At 41.8% G+C, this 25,137-nt stretch overlaps 1 protein-coding gene across 6 annotated transcripts in view; it reads right to left on the minus strand.

The window, feature by feature from the left end:
- SYNE3 (spectrin repeat containing nuclear envelope family member 3) overlaps window positions 1-25,137 on the minus strand; it is a 69,813-nt gene that overhangs the window by 23,973 nt on the left and 20,703 nt on the right. For 5 of the 6 annotated variants that reach the window (XM_075503523.1, XM_075503527.1, XM_075503526.1 and 2 more), the window contains exons 2-17: window positions 22,284-22,441; window positions 19,143-19,315; window positions 18,393-18,702; window positions 13,106-13,267; window positions 12,013-12,357; window positions 10,718-10,854; window positions 8,639-8,786; window positions 7,699-7,881; window positions 7,288-7,431; window positions 6,173-6,307; window positions 5,023-5,184; window positions 4,125-4,288; window positions 3,030-3,144; window positions 2,699-2,854; window positions 1,886-2,035; window positions 475-513 (exon numbers count right to left, since the gene is read on the minus strand). In XM_075503523.1, the coding sequence (XP_075359638.1) occupies window positions 475-513; window positions 1,886-2,035; window positions 2,699-2,854; window positions 3,030-3,144; window positions 4,125-4,288; window positions 5,023-5,184; window positions 6,173-6,307; window positions 7,288-7,431; window positions 7,699-7,881; window positions 8,639-8,786; window positions 10,718-10,854; window positions 12,013-12,357; window positions 13,106-13,267; window positions 18,393-18,702; window positions 19,143-19,315; window positions 22,284-22,427 (2,667 nt within the window). In that variant the 5' untranslated portion in view covers window positions 22,428-22,441. Of the gene's footprint in view, window positions 1-474; window positions 514-1,885; window positions 2,036-2,698; window positions 2,855-3,029; window positions 3,145-4,124; window positions 4,289-5,022; window positions 5,185-6,172; window positions 6,308-7,287; window positions 7,432-7,698; window positions 7,882-8,638; window positions 8,787-10,717; window positions 10,855-12,012; window positions 12,358-13,105; window positions 13,268-18,392; window positions 18,703-19,142; window positions 19,316-21,727; window positions 21,785-22,283; window positions 22,442-25,137 lie in introns of those variants that run through there. The other variant, XM_075503524.1, reaches the window with a different exon arrangement.

Here is a 25,137-nt window from a genome sequence, read left to right on the forward strand (position 1 = left end):
AATAACATTAGACAAATCTCTTGACTTTCTCTGTTTCTCTGCATTAGAAAAAAGGTGGGCTGAATGACCCAAAGCAATTTTTTCAGAGGTGTCTAAAGAATTAGAAGTCCCATTTTCAAAATTATTTTAGGCACTTCGCCTCTAAAACCTTTAGAGAGAGATTTGGGCTCTTCCTTAGTCTCTTTTGAAAAATGAATTAAGTTCATATAGCATGTAGATGTATAAAAATTGAGTTCCCCTACTCTCCCAGGAGGTGGATATTTAGCTTCTAGAGATACAGTAAGCATAGCTCAAGAGTAAAAACTCTGTAATATTTTTCCCTTTAAAATCTGGAGAAAATAAACTTCTTTTTTAAGAGAGGCTCTTAATTATCAAATTAATCTCAAGAATCTTTAGAAAAGTTTAATTTAAAATAATTATCTGCAAAATGTCTGATCAAACATTTTTTCGCTTAATGATAGAAAACTGTCATACCTTTCTGAATCTGTCTGTTTCTTCTGAAGATCCAGGACCCTGTTTAAAAGAAAAAAAAAAAAAGAAAAGAAAAAGAAAGAAGCAGCATGAACTTAAGATCCCAGTGGAGCTTAGAAATGAGTATTCACCTCACAGGGGATGTTTCTTTCAAATTCATAATCACCTGGATAGAGTGAACCAGCAGGAGAATTTTTTTAATGAGCTTTTTAACACACATTAGGGAGAAAGCTGAAATGTTTTCAGGTTCCTGACCGTTTGACTCAGATGAGCAGTTCTCCCAGCAATAGCTTTGACTTTACTGACACCTATTGACCATATTTATGCTTACACAAGGTTTTGGTCAAGAAAGCATAATTCATTACAATCAATGGCAAACAATTCTTAGAAACATGTTCTTTATTAACAGAGGTCATGCTTACCTTCCAAGCACTTTAAAGGATTTGTATTCTAAGTAAGCTTTGGAGTTGTAGACAAGGTTTCCCAAAGGAGAAAATTTTCAGGCACCTCAAATTTTAGGTGTTCGAGTTCAGATACCTTCCAAAGTACTTGCATACAGAAAGTACCAAATGCACACCTGTAAAGTCTAATCCTCCAATTAAGGTATCTTGAAGTTGAACACATAATGTAAGTAGTTAAGCTACAAAAATCTTAATTAATAATTATGTATGTTTACACTAAGAACATGGGAATATCTTTAGCATGCCCTGGAATATCTTATATATGGGGATGAATTCTGCCATTCTTAGCATGTCTTATATATAACAACTCGATAACTTCTTTAATCTTGTGGCTCTTGCATTAAAATACCTCCTCTTTATTCCATTCCAAATTCTTAGCCCGTAAAGACAGTTTCAAAAAGGACTAGGTCCTTCTGTGCACAAGTTACTTTCTGAGTCAGTTCAGTCAGTGGTTATTCTGATCACTCTGTCTCACAGCAGGAGACACAAATAATGAACAGTGAATATATTATTACTGCAGGAACTGTTAAAAAAAATAATTCAATGGAGAATGTTGTGTGGAGAAAGGGCAAAAAGCTAGAAATCCATGTGCCCAGAACTAGGTATATATCCAAAATATTCACACTCACAAACATCTCACAGTCCCCAACTGCGTGCATCTTTGACAACAGCCAATTGTCGTTCTGTTTTGAACCTTCCATTTTGAGAAATATTCTGAGCATTGCTTACAAAGGGAAAAAGATAGTGCACAACTCTTATTTTAATACGAGAATATTTGTGCTTATATTTATAAATACATGGCTATGTTCATTCTGTCTTTAATGGCATTTACTAAGGGAGGTTTTAATTAAGCAGACACACAGAGGTACTGTTGAATTATGACTAGCAATGTGAAGCAACCTAAAAGAGCAATGGCAGAGATCGGCAACCGTGGACCGAGTGCTGTCACCTACCGGTGAACTCAGGGACTCTTTCAGTTTAGATTTGTAGAGCATCCATCGGTAACGCAGGTCCTCCAGATCTTCAGAGTTTCCCATGACAGGATGAAGATGAAGAAGGTCCTCAAAGAGACGCTGACCATCAGGCACACGAGACTGCAGCTCCTGCAAGCAAAGACAAGGTCAGCAGCAGCTCAGAATTCAAGGCGGACCCACTTTTTAAATCTAGCATTTGAAAGGATAGTGGTACTAAATCAAACTACTGGGTACTCTGGAATAGAGCATTTATTTTTGTTACTGCTTTTTTGGCGTGAAATGATATAAAAGGGTCCACTCATCTGCAGGACTCCTGTAGCCTTGGATATTTCTGTTTGTGAATTTCTTACAGCATCCATTGTCATTGCATCTGGCTATATTCAACAGAAAGAGTGAGGCCAAATACCAGACACTAATTTTAATCAGCTTCTTTTAATGAACACCTTTGCCATACCGCACTAGAAATGTCCAGCCCAACAGCTAGATGCCAGGCTGCTCCCTTCCCTTCTACCACTCTAGCTTTTGCAGACCTTTCTTCATAGAACGGATGAAATATTTGTCCTAAATTCCTGAGCCTCATCTACTCTAGAGTCTCCTAAAGCAGAGAGTGTAGTGTTTTGAGTTTTTTTGTTTTGGTTTGGGTTTTTTGTTGGGGGTGTTGTTTTTTTCTGGTTGGTTGGGGGTGTGTGGGGTTTTAGGGTTTTTTTGTTTTTTTTCTTTTTTTTTTTTAATTCTGAAATAATTTGCACTTATTGCAATCTTTGTCTCCATCTTCATCCCTTGAAAACTAACCTCCAGTTTGCTCTGGCGTGCCTTAATTTCCTCTGTGAAAGATGAAGTCGCAGCAAGAATTTTGGTCAGTTTGGTGTTTTCTCCTTGTAACCACTCTTCAAAGTCGTGCAGGAGCTTCAAGTGGCTGCTCATATTTTGCCCTTCTCCTATCCTCTCCTAGGTTACAGAACAACAGGAACAAAAAAGCCCTTACTGTTATGTCAGATGTTTCCTCTGAAGGCCTGATTGCAAGATCTTAACCTCCAACTTTGTAACCCATAGTATCAGATGAAGCCAATAAAATTGTTCTTGTGAAGCTGATAGGAAGGCAGATACAGGGTCCCCCTCTCACCTGCTTATGGTTGGGATCTACATCTACAAGTCCAGACATCCATCTGCTGTCCACAAATGCTATTTTCTTCTTCTTATCACCCACTGGTCTATTTAACTGCCACTTTTTGAGAAGACTTGAAAACACAAAACCAGAGACATCAGTGTAGTGAAAACATCTAACAATGAGACATCCACATTTTGACCGGGGCTATGGGGGACACCTCTGGTGAAATAGCATTATTATTATTATTATTATACTATTATTACTATTAATAGCACTACTACTATTAAAGTTATTTCCAACATCTTTTTAACAAAATAAGATCAAGACAGGAGTGTCTCAAAGCAGCACCAGTCTTCTAGTTCTAACATTTCCAAGTGTTTTGTTTTCTTTTATTCAGAGGAGTGAGGGACAAAAAAAAAAAACACCAAAAAACAAAAAACCCTGCCTTGACAATATACCTTCCAGTCTGGTAACAGCAGGCAGTACAATCAAGCCTTCCTCAATTTAGTCATTCCATTTTTATGCCTATTCTGACACTATGTATTAATATACTCACACACGTAGCACAGTTTATTTTAATACAGACTAGCATATACAAGCAGCAGTTTGACACTGCACAGTGAGGGCAAAATAAATTAAGTCCACATTTGGCAGCTAAGAAAGGGTTTTAGCTCTGTTTATACTCTTGCAAGTTTGCAAAAGGCACAAGTCCCAGTGCAGATATAGCCTCCTTGGAGATATCTCCAGATCAGACAGCAAGGAGAACAGGAAGGTGAGGCAGAACAGCAGAAGTCACCCAGTCTATGTCCTATTTCCTCTGATACGGACTGGCAGCACAAGGGTGAGCCAGGTCCTAAGGAGACACTGCCTACCCCAACCATGATAAAAAGGCAGCTTCATAGACTGCTCTGGTCCCTGGATTCTCTAAAATGGTTTTCTTGAAAGTAATGATTTCCAGTTTACAAAAGATTAAATAAAATCTCATCTTTCTCCTAGCATTGTAACATAGCTGTTCACTTTCACAGCACAGAGCATAAGTATGTGCTGGTCATACAGCAGGAAAGAGCATCCCCTTGAAGGGACATGAGGAAGACATACATGAACACTTACCCAGTTGCCATCTCCTTCAGTGATCTCCACGACTCCTTCAGCTGATCCAGCTCTGCCTGGACATGGGCAGACTCCTCTGGGGAAGAATTCTCCATGACCAGCTGGCCATGAGCTTCCACAAGGTGCAGCTGGATCTCCTTATCCGGAAACTCAGCTAGCCATCTCTGAAACATAAAGCCCTTACAGTTACTTCTAAGTATCCTGGGTAAAGCAGAGGCTATGTCAGACTGAAGGCCATGTTCAGCCCAGGACTATGCTGGTTCTGTGGCACTAGCTAGAACATACCTAGCAGGAAAAAAAATATGCTGTGGATTCTTGCAAAGAGCCAACGTAGGTCAAAGAGCTGATGGCAAAACTTAAAGGGTGCAAGCTGTCAATGAAACCCTTCTGTAGCCTTCCCATGAGATATCTTGGTTTCCCGTATGAAGGCAAAAGCTGCCAGCTGAAGTAACCTGCCAGAGTGAATCTAGCATGCAAAATACTGCTACATAGGGAAGAGCTAGCAGCTGTGGAACAGCTCAGTTCAACACAGTATAAGGTTAGCCAACAGGGTAATAATGTTCAATGTGTTGATGAGTACATACAGGCAAAGGCAGGTATTGTCCAGAGAGATCACCCTGGCAGGAAGAGCTCTTTTTAAAACCACTTATCCTTTGATAATACTTTATCCATCTCAACAGTTCACAGCCATTTCTCACTGTTCTCGTCTTTTGCCTAGCTCCACATCCCACAGCACAGGGCAAAGCAGGGAGGCAGCAGCAACCAACAGTTATCGCAGGAGGAGCAAACCATCATTACCCTCCCCAACCAGGAAACCCTCGCTAGCAAACCCGCACCCTTCATGTCTGAATGCTGCAAAGTAAATAATTAACTTCTTACACTAAGATGCTTTTCTCACCTCAAGGTCTGACACCCTGCCCTCATTGTTCTGCTCCCCATCAGCACCCTGGTAGGAGTCAATCTTCTCTGTGGTTACTGTGATCCACTGCTGGAGGTCAGAGAGTTTGTCATTGTATGCCCAATGCTTCTGAACGTGCTCTTCGCTCTGCCGTATCATCATCTACAAATGATAACAATATGTCAGCAACTAAACACAGACAAAAAGCAGTTTCATTACTGGATCTAACACTGTGACTACTGGCACAGAATCTCGTGGGCAAAAAGGAAAAAAACATTTTGTGTTAATGAGACACAAAAAAATTTATCCTTTAGCATCAGTGGTATAGAGAACACCTACAAGCTCCTGCAGGCCTGAATTCAACCACATGAGGGGGGCATTAAACACTAGAATAGCTCCCTTTCTTTTTAGCTGAAACAGAATAAAGAGTATGTTGTTTGTTTGGGGTTTTTTTAATAACCCAGTCAATAGTAAATACATCTTATACTCCCTGAATCATAAATGACTGGACAGACTTTTTTGGAAAAAGTCCAGTTCAGCAATAAATGGGATCACTGAGATCAAAACTAGAATTCCACAGTGCATTTTAGGGTAACACTTTATCATACATATTTTTATGGTGACCTGCATAACTATGGTAATTTCATAAGCTCTTCTTCTGAGACTGCTTTGGAAGGTCCTTTTATAGCTATGTTTACAAGCTACAAAATGCCTCAGGTCAAAACAAGTAATTATGCAATTTCAACACTTTTGTCTCATTAACTTTTAGGTCACAAAAATATAAAAAACCAAACAGTTTGATACAAAAACTCTATCCAGGAATCTGTGAAGAAGTCCAAGCACCTCCATGATAATATAACTATGAGGTCTTTTGGTCAGAAATCTCAGGCTCGCTCCAGAAATAATTTATATAGATATAAAATCTGTGTGGATGGTATCCTATCCCAAAGGGAAATCACATTACACATAATCAGAGAATCCTGGAAGAGTTAACAAAGTCCTAAGAATTCAGTGCTTTCTTCCCCTGAAATGAAAATATCTGTTGCTCAAAGCATATAATCTCATATGCTCAAAGTTGGGGTTTTTTTATATTTTTAAATAGTGGCAACTGACAATTCCTCAGGCAACTAAAAACTCTTCCTTATGTTACCTCCAATGATCTCTTCAGGGCCTGAGAGTCAGATGAAAGTTGGTTCATTTCATGCCTGTGCGTGGTATTTGACTGAACAAGCTTCTCTACAGCTTCCATTTGAATCAGAAGCTCTGCCAAGTCATCTTGGATCATCTGCAGAGGAAAAAACAGATTCCATATGGGTAATGTGCTAGATGTGGCATGGACCTCCACAAAACATACACTAGAAGTAGTTTCATTTGACAGCATGAGGGGGAAAAAAGAAAAGGAACAATCACTGTCATTAAGAAAATTAATTTTTTTGATGTGTAGAAGTAAATGGTTCTGAAAGAAATAGTTGGATAGTCTTACATGTTACCAGTTGATAACAAAGTTGCTGAGAAGCTGCTAGAGGAGACATAGTAGAATTAGCTAAGTACTGCAAAGAACTATGGTGATAACACCCTTGTGGTCACCAAGGGTGAAGTGGCATCATAGAGCTCAATCACCATAGCTCACCATGGCGAAACAGGAGTGTCACATCCCGTCTCTCTTCCCCTCCTGCTCTTTTCTCCCCTCTCCAAGCTACGTAGTCCCACTGCACACCTTGAGCAGTCTCTACGGCATGTTGGACCCTTTGCTGAACCAGTTCAAAACATTAGCCAAGTGGAAAATTATAATCTTTTTCTCTTGATTATTTTTTTCTTATCTTGGCCAGCTGAATTAGCCCATGGAATAAATCCAGCACATGTCAAAGCTGTGCCAAGGTACAGGGCAGAAGGATGCAGAAGGAGGTGGGACAAAGGGAACTCCCTGCTTTTGGAGGGTGTTAGATTGGTTCAGGTTATCTTGTGCAGTTTCACTCCAAGTGGGAAGTATCAGGATACATTTTCTTTAGCAATAAAACTAGCCCAAGAAGGTGTGGCATGAACAGCTTCCAGCTGCTTGTTCCTTCCCTCAAGCCCAGTTTGCCAGGTTTTCAGCTGCACTGCTTCAATTTCATCTACTCCATGCTATAAACTGGACCAAATGAAACTGTCTAACACACAATCAATTGAGGGGACAAGGTACTGAATTCCTAATGCTAATAAAATATGAACAAACAGAAACACAATTAACTGAGGATATCACAGTCAAACATTACTGTAATGTACCTGGAGTCTCTGGAGTTGTGTCTTTTTACCCAAGAGGTCAGGCCTTGGTTCCTTCTCTAGATCTAATTTGGCTTTGATGGCAGATAATTTCTTCTGCAAAGGTGCGAAACCAGCATCAAAGTCCTTATGTTGTGATATCAAATTCTAGATGGAGAAAGAAGAAGAAAAAAAATCCGGCATTCAACATGTATCCCTTGGCATTATCTTTTGTCAACATCCATTTCATACTCAGAACAAACTCCAAGCCACACTATGCAACAGACCACAAATTTATTTGAGTATTTGATCAACCTAGAAAAAGGGATGGGGCACAGCTGGTTACTACTAAATTTTTATCTATAAAACTGGCTTAGTAAGAGATTGATCATTGTCTTTGTCACAGGCAAAGACTATAGGGGTTTTGAAGCTCACCTGGAGTTTGCTCTTGCTTTGCAGCAGACTTTTGTGTAGAATTTCTCTCTCCTTTGAAGCTTCAGCTACTTCTTGCAGGAAAGACTTTGCTTTTTCCTCACCAAGGATATTGTTTAGCAAATCTTTCTTCAGCTGTAATGTCATCAACTTCTCTTTGAACTGGGAGCTTTCAGCTAGAGCAGCCTAAAGGAGAAAAATTCTTCCAGTGAAATCATACAAAAAAAATAAAAATCATATAACCATATCATTCTCACACAAGTCACACAACCAAAGCAGTATGACAAAGGCAGGTAAAAACAGCATGCTGGGCCGACAAGGGGTAACAGAAGGTACCTGGACAGTGCCCAGTTAAAGGAAAAGTCTTCCTGATAATGTTAGAAGCACCAGGGCTGCATCCATTTTGTGAACAGAAATAGAGGAAAGCTGTACTATGGAAAGAGTTGTCTGTGCAGAGGAGAGGCCTAAACAACCAACAGAAAGGACAGCTTGAATGCTCATCCCAAGGATAAACTCCATCCCTGTTCACAGACACATTTATTCTGGAGATCACAGGGACAACAAAGTAACAAACACACCTTCCTGGGCTCATGCAGAAATCATGCATTATAATCCCATGACTATATTACTACATACTTCTTAACAGAGTCCACAGACTTCTTGTCCTAATGCTAAACAAAATTATCATCATTGTTAAAGGTATCCAGCACTTTAATTCAGCCTATTCAGTTGACAACTCCAGTTAACCAAATGGAGGGCAGAAAGTAAGACATTCTGCTACAGCTAGAGCTAAGTATTGACTCCGTACTGTGGGGTTTCCTGCCATACTGGAGAGGCCCTTCCAGCTGCTGCTGTCTGGCAGCTGTGTGCAGGCAGCTGCTGGCATAGCTTGGGCAAACACAAACCAAGTATCTGTTTCTGAACTTAGTAACAGGTTTGCTACCTCAATGTGAGCCAGTGCTGGCTCTGGAGTCTCCAGGAGCATCTGGACCGATGGCTTCCACTGTTCAAAATCTTGCAGGGGATTTTGAAAGAGTCGTCTCAGTTGGGTTTCTGTATCAGTGCTCATTTTAGATGTCTTGCCTCTAACACTGCAAGGATAAAGCGACGGCCAAGAGAAGGATTACGAAGAAAATCCAAGTCCAAACATCCTATTCATCAAGGCATGAATTAACACAATACTCGTGTGTAAACTGTATCCAACACAAAGCCTCAGTCTTTTTTACTGTCTGAGCCTGGTGTGGCGTACTGACAGCTGCTCTGTCAGAGACATCCGACAAAACTTTATTTAGACATTGTAAGACACATTTGTCTCTTGTGCAACTGTGTATCAGGAATTACTTCGCCTTTCTAGCAGCCAGCAGTCTTCTCTTGTATGTGAGCTTTCTTGGCTGCTATCACCAGCATGATTTAAGAAATCATACTATCAGAGCAGTCTCACTGACTGATGGGAGGAACAAGCCAGGAGTGTCTAGAATTTACCTGCAGTTGCCTGTATTGTTTTACATATTACTGAGTTTTTGTTCCTTTAAAAAATTACTTTAAGAAATCTTTGATCACCCTATGTTACCTATAGAAAGAGGAAAATAAAAATTTATATCTGAAAAAAATATGTAAGATTTTGCAGAACCACTTGTATTTATAATTATATATAGGGATTCTGATAAAAGCTTTGTATTTGTATATATAGATATACACATACACGCACAGCTATATATATGTATGTGCATATATATACTGGACAAAATAAATCAGCACACATTCACTAAATATCCAGGCTTCTCTTATAAAAGCTTATCCAAAATACAGCTGAGTAACAAGGCCTAGCAGTGACACACCCCATGCAGCTGTCTCCTGTTTTTCTCAGCTTTCCTGACCTATTTGCTATGGCAGAATGCAGCCCAAACTATATGTTCATATGGGAACGGTATCCTGCAAATTCACAAGACAGGCAAGCAAGAGCAATGCCAATCAAGATTAATACTGCCTTTCTATAAAAACAGAAACAATAATCTTACCTGTGTCACTGGGACGTTACGGAACTAAACAAAGGCAAGCTTGCAGAGGCCAAAAGCTCCGTAAATAGAAAGTTCTGACATTACATGTCCTTTGCCATTTACTCTGCTGCCCCTGCCAGGCTCAGCGTGAAGCTGCCAGACTTCGCAAAGAAGCTTTGGAGAGAAGCTGGCAAAAGAGCAGCTGCCATTTTCTACTCAGAGGCAAGTTCTCCTGCCTTCTCTGCTCCTCTTTTGACATCGTTTACTTGTTAGTTTTTAAACTGAAATTCTTTCCCATAATGACCTATAGCCTTTCCAGCAGGACAGCATACTGTGCACTGGACAGAGGAAAATAAGCTTGGATACAGTAAAAAAACTGACCTTTCTTTTCCCTTAAAAAATGCTCCTTTCTTCTAGTTTGCAAAATTTGCTGCAGCTTCTTTACTTCCTGATTCCAGGCAGCCTGGAAACGGAAACACTGGAGTCTGGGGAGAGGCTAAACTTTCAGAGTTTCCAACCCAAGGCAAGTTGAAAACAGGAATCATGCATATATGCCGCCAGGAGAAGGGGAATAAACTCTGCCAAGTAATTGCTAAGGCTGATGAGTCATCACAACAAACTCAACAAGAGGGCCATAACTCTTCTGAACCCTTTACTACTACAGCTCCTGTCCTGATTTTCGTGTTGCTGTCATGAAAGGCAAGCAAAATACGTAAATTATTATTATTAAATGCTAAGAAGATCAAATTAGCTGCCAACAATCTAATTTTCTTCAAACCATACACAACATTAATGATACAAGATCATTGTTTGAAAATGGCCAGCAGCCTACAGCTCCTAGCAATTGGCTAAAATTACAGGTTTACTGAAATGTGGAGGCGGATGTAATTAGCAAAAGCCTTTCTTTTCTACCCGTCACCTACAATCAGATGGCATACCACTTTTTTCTTAGGCCCTTGTCAATCCCTTCAGTGTCTGAGAGAAGATATCCCCCACCCTCCCGACATAATCAGACTTCCCACTACCTTTGATACTGCTGTATTGCAGAGACAACACTCTCAGCATGTGGCTGCACATCTTGGGAAAACCGCAGCAGTTCCTTAAGCTGAGCCTTCAGCCTCTCAACCTTGGACTCTTCTGCAGCCAGAGCTGCTCTCGTTGCCTTAATCATAAAAATAATGAACAGATCACACCTCATGTAGTGTCTGGCACATGAAATGAAGAGATAAGGCTGTCTCTCAAGGTATTCACAAGTCCCCTTTCTGCTGCCTTTTTTCCCTGTTGTAATGAATATGGACTTTACTAAGGCAGAAAACATTCTTGGGAACAGTTTTGTTCCTGCAGGCTCTCTCTCTTCTCCTCTCCTCACGCTGCCTAGCCTCTGCATCTCATCTGCAGGGTTCACTGTTTGAACAGAGAATGACAAACAGGCCCAGTTTCAGTTCACTGATTGCAGTATATAACATGAGATGCATTTTTGGAGCAGTCTTAACCACGTCTGTTTGCATGAACAGATCTTTCTCAAACACTCATATATACAGAAAGTTAATTCTAGGGTGACGTAGGGAAACAAAAACAACAAAAACCCCATGCAAATGTAGCTGGATTGAACCAGTCTGTATTTTGTGGATCCTTTTTGCATATACTTTTCCCAGCTAGTCCTGCTGAGTTCTAGACATACAAATAGCAATGAAAGGTATTTTGAGAAGAGATAATAAATGCAAAACCAACCCTCAAGAGGAAATGAGGGGTAAAGATTCTTATCTGCTTTACGTGTGACAAACTTTTTCCACCCATTTTTGCAACAGATTGATTTTGGTGTAAATTCTGGATTGCTACAAACTTGGGACTTCTTAGGAATGAAGGTGTGTCTGATGGTAAAGGAATACAGGTACCCACCTTACACAGATGAAGGATGTAATATAGAAATGGTCTTACTAAATACCCCAGAAATATGTGTATTTCTGTGTGTGTATGTATGTATTTGTATATACAGTGAGGCATTATTTTTCCAGCTTCTTTTTAAGTAGAGCAAATTGTGTTGTTTGTTTTCTATTGTGCTCTTTTTGCATATGGTCGCTTTGCACTCAAGACACAAACTCCAACACATCCTCCAACCCTGCTCCCTCTGTGCAGAGCGAGATAAAGGTTAGAATAGTTAATTCCATTGTTGCTATTCACATTTTCCTCAGTCCATTTTATACACACTCACACTTTTTCCGTACCACCTTTAACCAATGGGACAGGCACCTGTTGGATGTGACTACGCATATTCAATCTATGGCTGCTGGTTTTAGGCATACAAAGGGTAACAACTCACATTGCATTTTTTCCACAGAGTTACAAACTCATCTTCAGTCCTTTCCCCTTCCCCAGGGTTCAGGTCATCTTCTAGTCTCTGTAGATCTTTTTTCAGCTCCTGGATATCTAATTCTAATTGTCTGGCTTGGGACTTGTAGGCACTTTCTGACTGTTGGATCTTGAGCAATCTCTCCTCCTCCTCACTACTCAGCAGTTTCAACTTCTCCAAGGCTTTTTTTAGCTCTTCGAGTTCATCCTTCATTCTCTCAGCTCCGAGCGGGGAGGTATTCTGAATCACCTCTGCACACTGATTTTCAAGGTGCTTCCATTTCTTTCCACCGCTTCTAATGTTTTTGGCAATTTCCTGCAGAACAAAGTTAAATAAAGATTAGCTGCAGGAATGGGAAGTTGGGGAAAAAGGTGAAAGCACTAGGAAAATAAAACCACCTCTCCTGGTTGTACATATTTTCTTCTTCACTTCTTATTTCAAAGTATGTCTTTTTTCAAGTGACCAGAAGCCAGGGTTGGTCATTTGACTGCCTTCTGAGTAATACTAACTGCCACGGTTCTGAAAATATTGGCTTGATTTTCAGAAAGGCTTGTCACCTGAGGTCCCTGACAAAGAAAACAGGAGCTGCAGGCAGTAGGAAATACTAATAATCAGATCTCTGAGAGATTTAAAGCTGGACAGTTTAAGCAGTGGCAGCAAAATACTGGATACTGTTCTCAAAACTGGTATTTTTATCACCAGCTCTAAACGCTCAAAACCTGTGAGCCTTCAGGCTCTATTTGGATCATGTTTACCAAATATCAGTCATTTAAACAAGTTTAAAGGGCAAGATTCTCAAAGAATCACATAACCATAGGAGATCAGGTTTTAAGAAAAACAAAGCAGACCAGCCTGTGACTCATGCTACAGCTGGGAGAATGATATGTACTAACACTTTTAGGACCTGATACAACTCTTCTCCCCTAGCCCATGTGACAATCACCACCTTATTTTGTTTGTGTAATTCTTTTCTCAAGTACACCCTTGCGTGGTTTGAGAAACATATATAGGCATAGAGATCCCACAATCCTAGCTCCTTGTCAGAATTATATTGTTTAAGGACCTTCAGTGCCTTTAACTTGTCCTCTGCCGAAGGCTTGGTTGCTTCTCCAATGCAGAAGTTTAATCTTTCTGTCACACCATTCAGCCACGATTGAAACTGGTTGACGTTAGCGCTGTACCGCTCATGTTCCTCGGTTATCTTTTCAAGCAGTTTCACTCTGCTCTGTAACAAGAGACATCAGAAGCCATGAGGGCAGTGCTTATTTGGCTCTTTTTCCTTTACACTAACCCAGAATTCATAAAGACGAGTCCCTTCCCGCAAGCCCCGAGCGCAGCTGGCCTCCAGAGGAATTCACAGTTCACCTCAAGAAACGGGACACAGAAGAACATAAAGGCTTGTCACCGGCTCAGTCGTGCTGCAGGCTCTCAGGGGCTAATCTCCGAGGAGACAAACTGCAAGGTCCGCTCAGGTGAATTTCTAGCCTCCCCTTTCTAAAACTTCTTATTCTCTCATTAGAAAAAGAAAAGAGACAGAAGACTGTTTCTGGTTCTGACTTTGGGAGACAAGCAGTTATGTTCCTCACGCTGGTTAAAAATAAAGATTGACTTTGCCTATCTGTCAAAATGAGAATAAGAGAGGCTGTGCTAGGGGCATGCAAATTGTTTTAAAGTGTTCATTATTTAAGCAGGCTGTACAGAAAGTCACCATCACTTTCAATCATGCAGCCCAGGGACTTTCATACTTATTCAATTAGCAGATCACGAACTATCCTGTGGTGGTATTGCAGACCCTGGAAGCAAATTTAAGCCTATGGAAAGCAGGTTTCATTTTCTGAGTTACTGTGTGTGCACCCTATAACCAACAATCCCTGAACTTACAGGGACCTACACATCAAAAGTTGCTCCCCGCCGATCCAGTCTGGCACCCCTCAAAACAAGGCAGTCATATTTGCGCCGACTATCCTTGTTTGTCAGCTGAAGTTTAGGCCTTGCTGAAGGAAATTTTACACAGATCACGAGGAATCCTGCTCTGTTGTTTCACTAGTGTAATACTCAACCTAAGTATTATTTCCTACAAAATCAGACCGATTTCTTGTTGCCCTTCACCAGTTGGCATGGAGAGCAATTGACGTACGCTATGGTTACATTAGAAAAAAATTGTTCCTTGTGCAATCCATTTAGTGCTTGCAGCACCCTTGAAAGGCTTTGCTGTCACAGACAACGGGCTGAGTTTCATTTTGCATAATATGGGACACATCCCATGCCTCTGAGCAGAGCTTCATCCCAGCTGCCCTCCGCAGAGAGTAAGGTGATAGTTGCAGTGGTGGGCAGAGTTTCAGAGTCCCCTCTGCGTTTCCCTTGTCTCTGTGAGGCTCTGGGCATGGTTCCACACCCGTCGACCTGCCTGAGGTGGCAGTGGGCCATCGCCATCCTGTCAGCCTTTCTCCAGCCAGGCCAGCAGGAGGGTGGCATGAGCATCAGTCACCATGGGATCTCCCGTGTGCTGTGGGGTGGTGGTCCCTCTGGGACTTTGCCCTTCACCTTTGGGACAAGTTATGCCCACGGTGCAGTACAAAGCCACCACTCTCCAGGTGGCACCACAGCAGTGTGCATTTTCTACCCTGCCACTGCAATCCCTGCTGACTTGTGCAAATCAAGAGTGACTCCCCTAAGTTAGTTAGTTGGGACAAGAGAGGGACAGCTAAGGGACAACTGTTTCCCATGGAGAATGAAATACTGCCCACTTATTAGGGCAGGACCTTTAATAGCACCGCCTATGCAGACATGGGTTTGGATGAGACCAAAAAGCGGAATTGTGACTGTGGACTTCTGTGGCCAAGATGTATCCAGCAGAACACCTCACTTGTTTGCTAAATCTCCTTGCCTTGATTCTCAAATCTGCAGAGGTGCATACAGGTTAAATGATTCTCACCTTGACCTCAAGTTAGGGACTTGAAGAATGCAATCTTCAAGTGGTGTAAATGGGCTAAACATCGAAGTGAAACAAGTCAGCCCAAGCTTATTGATTCCAGGGAATTAGGCTAATTTGTTGCACTGACAGAAGCTCCAAAGGGAGCAAGTCAGAATAAGAAAGCAGAGCTATTATTAAACTCAAAAGTCTTACACTAATATATAGAGAGTTAAAAAGGAAGTCGAAATGACCCACCCCGGCCAGGCTATTCAGCCAAAACAAAGGAGCACACAGTTTGGATACTCCTGCTGGTCCGTGAGGTCAAGGAAGAGATGCCATGGATCTGGAGAGACTGTGCTAGCTGTCAAACAAAAGGCTTACAAAGAGCTGGCTGAGCCCCCACCCCCTCAAGAGGTTAGGCAGGGAAACTTTCTAATGATGGAAAATATGGTAGCACTTGTTTCTCTTTGTTAGGTTAGCCATTCGGGGAGCAGGAGAACATTAAACTCCATCTCCACATGCACTTGGTTAATGTGAGGAGACATTAAGCAAGGACATGACCCTGGAAAGAGTAAGAGCACTGACAAGAAAAGAACGGGTTTGTCATGGGCTGCAGAGGAAGAGATGTGTCTGGGCAGGGTACGCCCAGCCCTGGGTACTCAAGAGGGTGGACAGAGGCATAGGAAACCCTCTCCCCTAAGCTCCCCTTACAGTCAGCAAAGGCAAATGAGCCTCCTCTGGAAGGCAATCTAGAGCACATAAAGGAAGCTTCTGCTTTAAATCCCTCTGTGGCATCTCAAGTAGAGTACAGAAAGCTCCTGTAGCCCTTCCTGGTGCTTTTCGTCTTAGCTCTAGGGTACGTGAGGGGTTGGCATTATAAATATCTAGGTTTCAGTTAACAGAGACAACATGGACTGAAATTCATTTGATGTCCTCAGATATATTTGATATATTTGACTAATTATCAACACACTGTATATCATAACTTTTCTTACCACGTTCAGTCATCATTTATGCTAAAACCCAGAATCATCTACCTATGCATATTGTTATTTTACTAGGCAAGGGAAAGCAGGTAGGAAATGGCTGCCACATCTAAAAATATCCCTGTCAATTTAATTAAAAGAAAATTATGTGCTTTTAAAATTTGGGAATGATAAGGACACTTGTTAGCACTAAGAAAGAAAAAAAACCCCACCACTTGCTCATACCAGAGAAGCAATGTCACAGGCAAACCATTTAAGAAACACCATCCAAGAGCTTGCCTTCTGATAGAGCTGGACAACTGCACGGGATCTAAAAATGCTCTTCAAACACAAGTGTAATCTACAAACACCCGTGAGCCTCCTCTGGGAGGCAGCTCAGGCATTCAGCTGGCATTCAGCTGGCAAGTCACATTTAGCCTGGCCTCTCATCAGGCGAGGGGCCGGAACAATCCCCTTACAACTCCTGCATCTCTTTCATTCATTCCTCCCTCCTGTCGGAAGAGGTGGCAGGTTTTCTCTAACTAGTGTTATACCTTCCAACGTGATTCCCAAGGCGCCTGTACCTTGGCATTAGCTAATGAACTCTGCATTTACTTCAGTTGCAAAATCCAAAATTCCCAACTCCCTTCTTTGTTCCATACCTCCTGAAAGAGGCATTTCTTAGTTGGATTCTCTCACTCCATCCTTCTATGAAATGTGGTATTTGTAACCAATGCCAAAGAAAAGCTTTTTCTAGCATCTCAGTTGGCTGGAGACATAAAGACATACTTTGTCCAAGTACTATGAGCCACTTCCTGATCTCATTTACACTAGCACATATCCAAGCCAGTTAGAGAAATTACACCATGTAAAACCAGTCTGAGAGAGGTCACATTCTGGCTTTGAGTACTCAAATGACTTGTTTAAAAGAACTGCCTTATTAAAATAGCTAATGACTGTCTCCTGCTTCAAAACCAAAGGCAAATCTTGGTTAGAAGGGAGTGAATGAGAATTTTAAATGGCAATCTAGATAGACAACACCTGAATTCCCAGGAACCTTCTATTCGTAAATCCAGTTGCCTTGTAATGAAGAGATATGTAATGAGACCTTTAAAAAGAAATAATCAATATTGAGGCGCAAGTCTGTTGGTGGCTTTATAAACTCTCTGTGGCAGCTGCAGTTACAGAATTTCCAAATATGCTCTGGTTTTTGGAGAGACTTATTAGTAGCAGTTTTATCTTTATGGCTAAAAAATATCTGAATTTCATGCTCACGAAAGGTGCCAGCTTGGCATTTTTTTGGTTGTTTTGGGGCTTGGGTTTTTTTTTAAAAACAGAAAAAGTATCTGAAGAGCAGGCAGAGCAATGGCATGAGCATCCCAATAGTGTTGTTCTTCCAACGTGATCTGAAGTTAACTTTGTATGACAGCACCCAGGGCAGGAGAGCATACATCACTATCGGGCTCCAGTTCTGGGCTGGGACAGAGGTGTGGGAAGAAACAGAAGGCAACATTATGACAGAGGCAGATAGCAGAGCCAATGCAATGAAAACTATTTGTATTTGCACCAGGTAGTTCCAGCCTATGGAATTCCTGGAAGCCACTGTGAGACAAAGACTAGATTTTAGTCTCTATACGCTTTGGATAGATGTGTCTGTCTATATTTCAAATATCCCTTTGAGTATTTCTATTGATACAGGCTAGTAAGAAACTGAATTCTTCCACTCACCTGCAGATGTCTGCCCCTCAGCCATGCCACATGGTCCAGCCCTGTCTTTACCCGAGTTTTAGAAGTTAAAAGTATGAGCCTCATCTGAAATCTTTACCCAAGAATAGGGTCAAAGGAAATCACCGACGCTGAAAGATGAACTAGGATGTCTTACACCAGACTATCTAACAACCGTTCAAGCTGGAAGATTACCATCAGGCAAGGATTAGTATCTGTGTGCAGTGAAAATCTTTCAGACACTGGAACTGGCTAGTTGAGTTCAGTGTTGGGCCGCAGTTGAGTCCCACATCCGTGTTTCCCAGTTCTGCAGGCGGGGAGTGTAGCTCCGGATCTGGACCAACGCTACACCCTCCAGCAAGGGTGCATGTATGTAAAATTCCCTGGCTCTGGGAATGAATACTTTGCATCTGGTTATACAAGGATCGCTAATGCACTGAAAGATGAGGAACAATTCAAACTTTATACAGGGATGATCTAAACCAATATTCACTAGATCATAGCAAGCAGCTTGCAGTTATTTTACAAGAACTTACTATAAAGTACAGTGTGAGAGCATCCCAATTAACAGCTTATCCTGGGACATGATGACTGCTGCAAACAGTCCACTGACTGAAAGAACAGGGGTCCTCAGCTCCATTTCTTTTTCCAGCCCTACCAGGTAAGCCCCATCACTCGAGAAGCAGATAGCAAACAATACTGTATATTGGTGAAATGTGAACACCTCCCATTCTTTATAGGTGTACCTGAGCTTCTTCCTTGATTCCTTCATATTCCACCCTCATTTTCTTCTGAACATCCTCATCAACGCTGGGGTCACCTATCCTGTTGAACAAGGAAGCAGCTTCCTCTAGCAGCCTTTCCAGCAGGACTGACTGATTTAAGACATCATTCAGCAGAACCTGAGCATGGCTCAGCTGCCACTGCTTCTCCTTTAAGCCAAGCTGCAACTCAATGTCAGGCTCCAAGGTCACCCTCATGTTGTGAATCCATGCGTAAAACTCATCTTGGGCTTTCAGGTACTCACTCCAGTGCAGCCAGACCCACTCAATACGGCTGTTGGGGAGAGCAAGAGAGATGAGTTAGATTGAATTATGATGGGAGCAGTGGAGACTGGCAAGCTCAAAAGGCTTTCAAAGCAAAGGACAAGGTTCTCAGCAATTTTAAGCTGCTCTGACTTCAGAAGCTCAGGATTCACTTCCCAGGCCCTCCCTGCTCGGGGAGGAAATATTCTGTACAAGGTCCCTGCGCCTGGCAGAACTCATCCCTCAAGCCCATGAGATGGGCTGGCTGTGGTGGGAGAGAGCACTGAGGTCCCACCAACCCTCTCTCCCCACACAGTCCTCCACATGCTCAGGGGACTGGGATTAGCACTGATTGCCATCTACAGTCCAGACAGCAGACAAAGGCAGGAAGCACTTTATGAAAGCACTGGATGAGACAACTGCCTCAACACACCAAATAGCAGTCTTGTGCAAAGAGTACATTTGTCTTACCTGTGACAGTGAGTAATGTATATGGCTGTCTCTTCCCACAAGGCTTTAATGTCTTTCAGTTTAGATAGCACCTCATGCTTCTTATCCTCACCGATGCTGCGAAGAGCAGCATCTGCCTTCACAAGAATCAAGTCCATTTTCAAGCTGCCTTCTGGTTCCAGTGCACGTATTTTCTATGAGAAAAACAAATGAGACTGAAAGCACGAAAAGAAAGCAAGCATAATTGTTGCCATTTAAACTTTGTTTTTACCCAGGAATCATGAAGTCCCTGCTGCAAAGCTTCTCCTGAACAGAAAATATGAACTTCTCTTCAGATTTGTTTATTCTTAAACATCCCAAAGGACTGAATTGAATTGAAAACCATGTAGCAATTGAAAAACATTTTAAGTTAGCTACAAAAACCAGATCATCTTCTATCAAATATCTGCGGCTGTGTTTCCATTGCAGTTATAAAGTTATAGCACTATGTTGCCACATGCCAGTTGTTCTCCCCCACCTGCCAAAGAGTGTAGAGGCAATCTCCACAGGGTACACTGCAACGTCTCAATTTTAAGCTCTACTATAAGAAATCATGAAGCATATTAAAAAGGCTTCCTATTGCAAATAAAAGTTGGCTCAGTACACAAGCCAAGAGAAATTAACTAGTGGAATTTTCTGCCTGCTACCAACTTTTGCTTAGACCCTAAATTGCTAAGTTATGAATTGGTGAAAATGTGTATCTTACACAAATTGGAATGCCAGGAACTGAAAGTTAAGCCATCTAATTTTAAGTAGATTCTCTTCCTCTACCCAGAGAGGAAAATCAGAACAACTTCTGTAAAATGTAACAGATTAATTATGTCCCAATTTGGATGTCAGCTATCAGCATCACTTTATCCAAATTTCTGACACCATCAGATTAGCTTTACTTCCAAAGTAAAGCTTTACTTCCAGCTTTACTTGCTGTTCTTCCACAAACTCCTGGCAAACTGCAGGCTCTCAAGTTTGAAGGAAAAGGCTTCTCTAATGAAAATGCTGAGAGGTTCAAAATCAGCAACTGCTTTTGGAAAGATTAGGCCCATGGGATTTGTTAAAAAACATCATGTCATTTATTGCAAAGGTGAGACCAAATCACAGGCCTTTGGATTTCCAGTCTCACATTCTGGGAAAAAACTGTTCTTTTGGCATGTACACAGCACATCTGCATGTGATGTACAAACAGGTGTTTGGACGAACTATCTACTATGAAAAGTGTGATTAAAAGAATCCAGGAAAGCAGGGCAAAGGGTAGGGCAGAGAAAGAAAATAAAAGCCATAGCTATCACCCGCCAGGAAAAATTTAAGAGTAAAGCTGTATTCTAAACCTGACATTTTTCCAGCAAGTAAAAGCAAACAACAGCCAGAGAGCAAGCAGTGGCTGTACAGGCATTTTTCTTTTTCAAATCTGTTTTTTAAATGATTGCTATCTTTGGCTGGCATTTTCTTTAACAAATTAACAGAAAATAAACCACAGGAAGGAAGCATGAAAAAAAATGCAGGCCAGATGCAAAAAAGGAACTGAAAAATGATCACTGGATTTGAAAACAGCCAATAGGTGAAGCAGCAAGCACATCACAAGGAGACATGAGCTAGACAGGGAAGCCAGGCCCAGAAAGGAGGCAGGATGAGGGAGCAGGAGGTGGATAAGATACACACAGGAAGAGAGAACAGACACTTGTTATTCTTTAGAATGATGAATTTCCAAAATCTGAATTGAAAAAAATATTCTAACATTATTTTGTGCATGTTATAGACCTCCTCCAAAGCCCACAGAAGTCAACAGCCTTCATTCAGGCCATATTAAATCACCACAAACCTCTAAACCTTACATCTTGTTATCTTTGCCCTGAATGCACCCCTTTTGCCAAACTACCACTCGCCCTGCTCAAGTTCCTGCGTTTCTTGCATGTTTTTTGAGACTGTACATATCATGTTTCCCAGACAAAAAGAAAGGGTGAAAATAATTTAAGGGCAGAAATAAATCTACAGACCAAGAGGAAATACTTTAGATTTTCATGACTGACGTGCAAGTCTAGCCATCATCCATCACTCCATGAACAGTCTCTATATTATGCCAGAGGCAAGATCCAGCCTCCAATGAGCCACAGTTAAGGAAAAAGCCTGAAGCATCGCTGTACCATCGAGTAAACTACCTCGTCCTCCATGGAAGCCTGCAATGTTTTTTCTTTGGAGCTGTTAAACTTCAGAAGAAGCAGTCCAAACATAAGTAGACACACAGAAAGACAGACTTTTGGGTAAATAATGATGGGAAAGATTTGGCCATTTAATTTACAGAACAGACTAGTTGGAATTAAAGGTAATACAAGTATAAAAATAGTTTCAATGTTAATCATAGAAATACCACCACTCCCTCTAATCATGAACGGTAGAGATGGGACAAACAGGAGTGTTTCATTCTCCGAGATTACAAGAACAAGATAACATCTAATGAAACTGAAGTTAATGAATGTGAAATCACAGTAAGAAAGCAGGCACAATCTGCAACGGGATCTCTGTGAGAAGAGTTATACAAAAGATTAAGAACAGAAAAAAGTGAAAACATTTACCTTGTCATTAGACAGATTATAAAGGGGAGCTGTAAACCATCTTATCATCAGGGGTGATGGAAAAGAACAAGGGGATTACTCTAGAACAGTCCATTACTAGGACACTGCAATCTTTCTCTATCAGTGCCAGAGTCCTGGGGGAGACAGAACACTAGTGTGACCTGATTCTCTCATACTACATGCTGGACTTCTGCAAATCACTATCTGGTTATTTCAAGCAGCGACTCAATTGTATCAGGTTTGAGCATGCTCATAGGAGAGTGTAAACAATTTAACCTGCCAAACCTGCTGCTAGTCTTCCAAATCAGCCTGAAAAGCTTGGAAGCCTGTGATATCAAATTGCCATCCTCTTTTTCTACAATGTCTGTAAACATTTTCCATATGGAAAAATTAGACAGAATACTGATGCAAACCCATCCACACAGGACCAATATTCCAGCAAGCAGGGGTAGCTGATAGTTTCCTAATGGAAAACTCCAGAGCTCACAGTAATAACTGTTGTAACAATGGCAGCAGTGACAGCCACCTCTGAACTCGTACATCACTCTTCCCTTACCTCAGTTTCTCTCAGTCTGGCTTCTAGGGCAGATCGAGGTCCCTTGGTGTTGTCATTGATCCTCAGCCTCTCTTGGATGGCCTTCATCCAAGCTTCTGCATTCTCCACGCTACTGTCAAATTCATCCTGTAGCTGCTGAGTCATTGCATTCGAAGAAGCTGAAAGGATAAGAAACAGGGAAGTAAGTAGATTTTGGTTAAGACTTAAACACGAATGCATTCAAGGCAATCTAAAGGAGCAAGGGAGAAAAGCTAATGATGTCGTGGCTTTCCTTTTTAATGATAGTACCAGAGAATGTAGCAGTATCGCGATTCAGTTGAGCACAGAGAACACGTTCACTCTGCAGCTTTCCCAAATGAAAATATACCAGGAAACAAAAAGAAGGTGGAGAACTGTGGGAGGCTCCATTACAGTAAACAGATTCAATTCAAAGCTTTCAAATTAGATTAATCTGGTGTTTCTGGTGTATTCCAGATTGGCTACACCAATCACAGACACTTTCTCTCTCTTCCCAGAGCCTAGGCAGTACAAAACTCTCCCTATGTCCTTCCAGAGCACTTCAGCACATGCTTAACTTAGAGGTATATAAACCCTTTAAAGCTGGTGAGATCAGGATTAGATGCTTCAGCCTTCAGTTAGCTTGTTCTGCTGAGACCATGAAGTTATCCGAATGCACATGCAGTGAGTCTGGGATATACAGACACAACGGGAATTGGCCAGCAACCGCCAAGACAAACAACTCACAAGCCATCACATGGGAGTATCAACACTTATGGATTTCTTCTTTTGCCACCTCTTGTATTCCATACCAGGCTCTGAGTTTTTCATTTTCCCCTCCCTCTCTCTTGTTGCCCCTTCCTGATCAGTGGGTGGGTGTGATGGTTGCTCGCTCTGCTGACGTGCTCTTGTGTCTTCTCTGTTTAGAGCACAGGCCCTCTGCTGCCCAGACGGCCTCCTTTGTGCCTGTACAATAGAGGAGAGCCATCCTACGCTTGCCCTTAGGCACTGCCATACTCAACTTGTCTAATAAGGATGAATCATAACAAAGGCCCCTGTAGGTCAGCTCCGCTGAAGTGAACAGAGAAATAGCCATCGACATTAAATGGTTTTGGATCACATCCTACAGCTACTGCCAGCCAAGCAGTCAGTGTCTCCTGTAAACTAAAATATTCTTCCTCTTTGTTATTGATCACTGAAATATTTTTGCAGCACCGAGTTTGAGGATTAATTACTGAACCCAAATTTGTTGTGCAGAATTCAGTTCCACAGCAGACCCCTCAGTTTCCATGAGACAATTCATGTGGAAGAAAGTGCTTGCTGTGAGAAGCAGAGCATGGCTCTTGCTGAAGCTGGACCAATGGTGTTTTGTAACCACTTTAACTCTCGGCAGCTTAGTCTTTACAGGGGAGAGCCATCCTGCTTCTGCCCACTGGCAGAAAGCTTCTCACGATCGTGATGATGTTCCTGCATGAGGTAAAAGGATTCATGCAATATGATGTCCTCCCCCATAGCTCCCAGTGCATTTTCTTCCACATTAGACCAGAGGAAACAAGACATTAGTCTTCACAACACTGACGTCTGGCAACAGAAACAGTCTAAATTGTCGCTTCCCAGCCTTCAGCAGGCTTTATGCTCAACGGGTCCCAGAACAGAGCGAGAGAACTGCACCCACGGAGCAGCTACTGCCCTACCCACGGGGATTACTGGAGCAGAGGACGGGTCAGACCTCCATGCGCAGACAAGCAGAGCTGCATTTGCGTGCAAGGGGGAATTCCTCCCGAAGTGGGAGATGTCAGATGGAGCAGAATCCAAAGCTGTAACTCTCAAAGCTAGAGGGCAGTTTTAAAAAGGGTGACCTCCCCTTGAAAAGATTAAAGAAGAGAACAGGATGTACTGGATTTAGTGAGGGTGGTGTGGCACGGGGCAGCTACTCCCTCTCTCAAATATAAAAAATATGACAGGATATATAATTAAAGCTAAAATCACTGACTTGCATCACAAGCGTCCTAAGGATGAAGCCAGCTAAAGGAGTAATGTTGTTTTCAGTAGATTGCTAGATAGCTGTATTGTTTTCCAACTATGACTGGTCCAGAACTGACATTTCTGAACTATAATAATCCAACCCTCAGAAAAAAGCACAGATCTTTTTGCAGCTAACTGATCAACTCTTTTTCACATTAACATTTCTCATTATATCCGGCAGCCATAGAGGAACTGTCCCCTACAACTTTCCCTGTTACATACATACATTTCTGGGCAAATAGTTTCTGAATGTGCAAGTGTAAGCTGTGGCGATTCCAGTTATGCTGTTGTGAAATAAAAACTCATGGTACATTTGCTGGATAGACTCTGACGAGGAGTGGCATTCATTTCCTAGGCGAGGTTTCTACTCCTGGCAACATCCATATCATATTTAAACCTGGCTTCAGAACTTCAGCCATGGAGTAGCCAATACAGAACATTATGTTACCCTAGTCCTGTTCTTACAAAAAGTAGAGAGCGATCAAACATGGTTAAGAAGCAGCGGAAAACCTACTGTCATCTAACGTGAAGAAAACCCGACTCACGCTCTGCCCTCACACTGCTCTCCTCTGAGCACAAGGATTTTCTGTCCAAAATCCACAGATACACAGACCCCCATCCCACACACAGGCATTCCATGTAAGCAGCCAATGCAGGAAGCCATGAAAAATGTTATTTCAATATTAAGATCAGCAGTTTGCAAAGGAAGAGAAACACTTTGTTACTCCAACTGCCTGCATAACATTGTTGACTGATTTTGATCAAGTAACTCCTACACCTAGCACCATAAAGACGATTAAATTTAGCACGGACTCTGACCCAATGCCCAGGT

Source organism: Mycteria americana, chromosome 5, assembly GCF_035582795.1.
Source record: "Mycteria americana isolate JAX WOST 10 ecotype Jacksonville Zoo and Gardens chromosome 5, USCA_MyAme_1.0, whole genome shotgun sequence".
NCBI lineage: Eukaryota > Metazoa > Chordata > Aves > Ciconiiformes > Ciconiidae > Mycteria > Mycteria americana.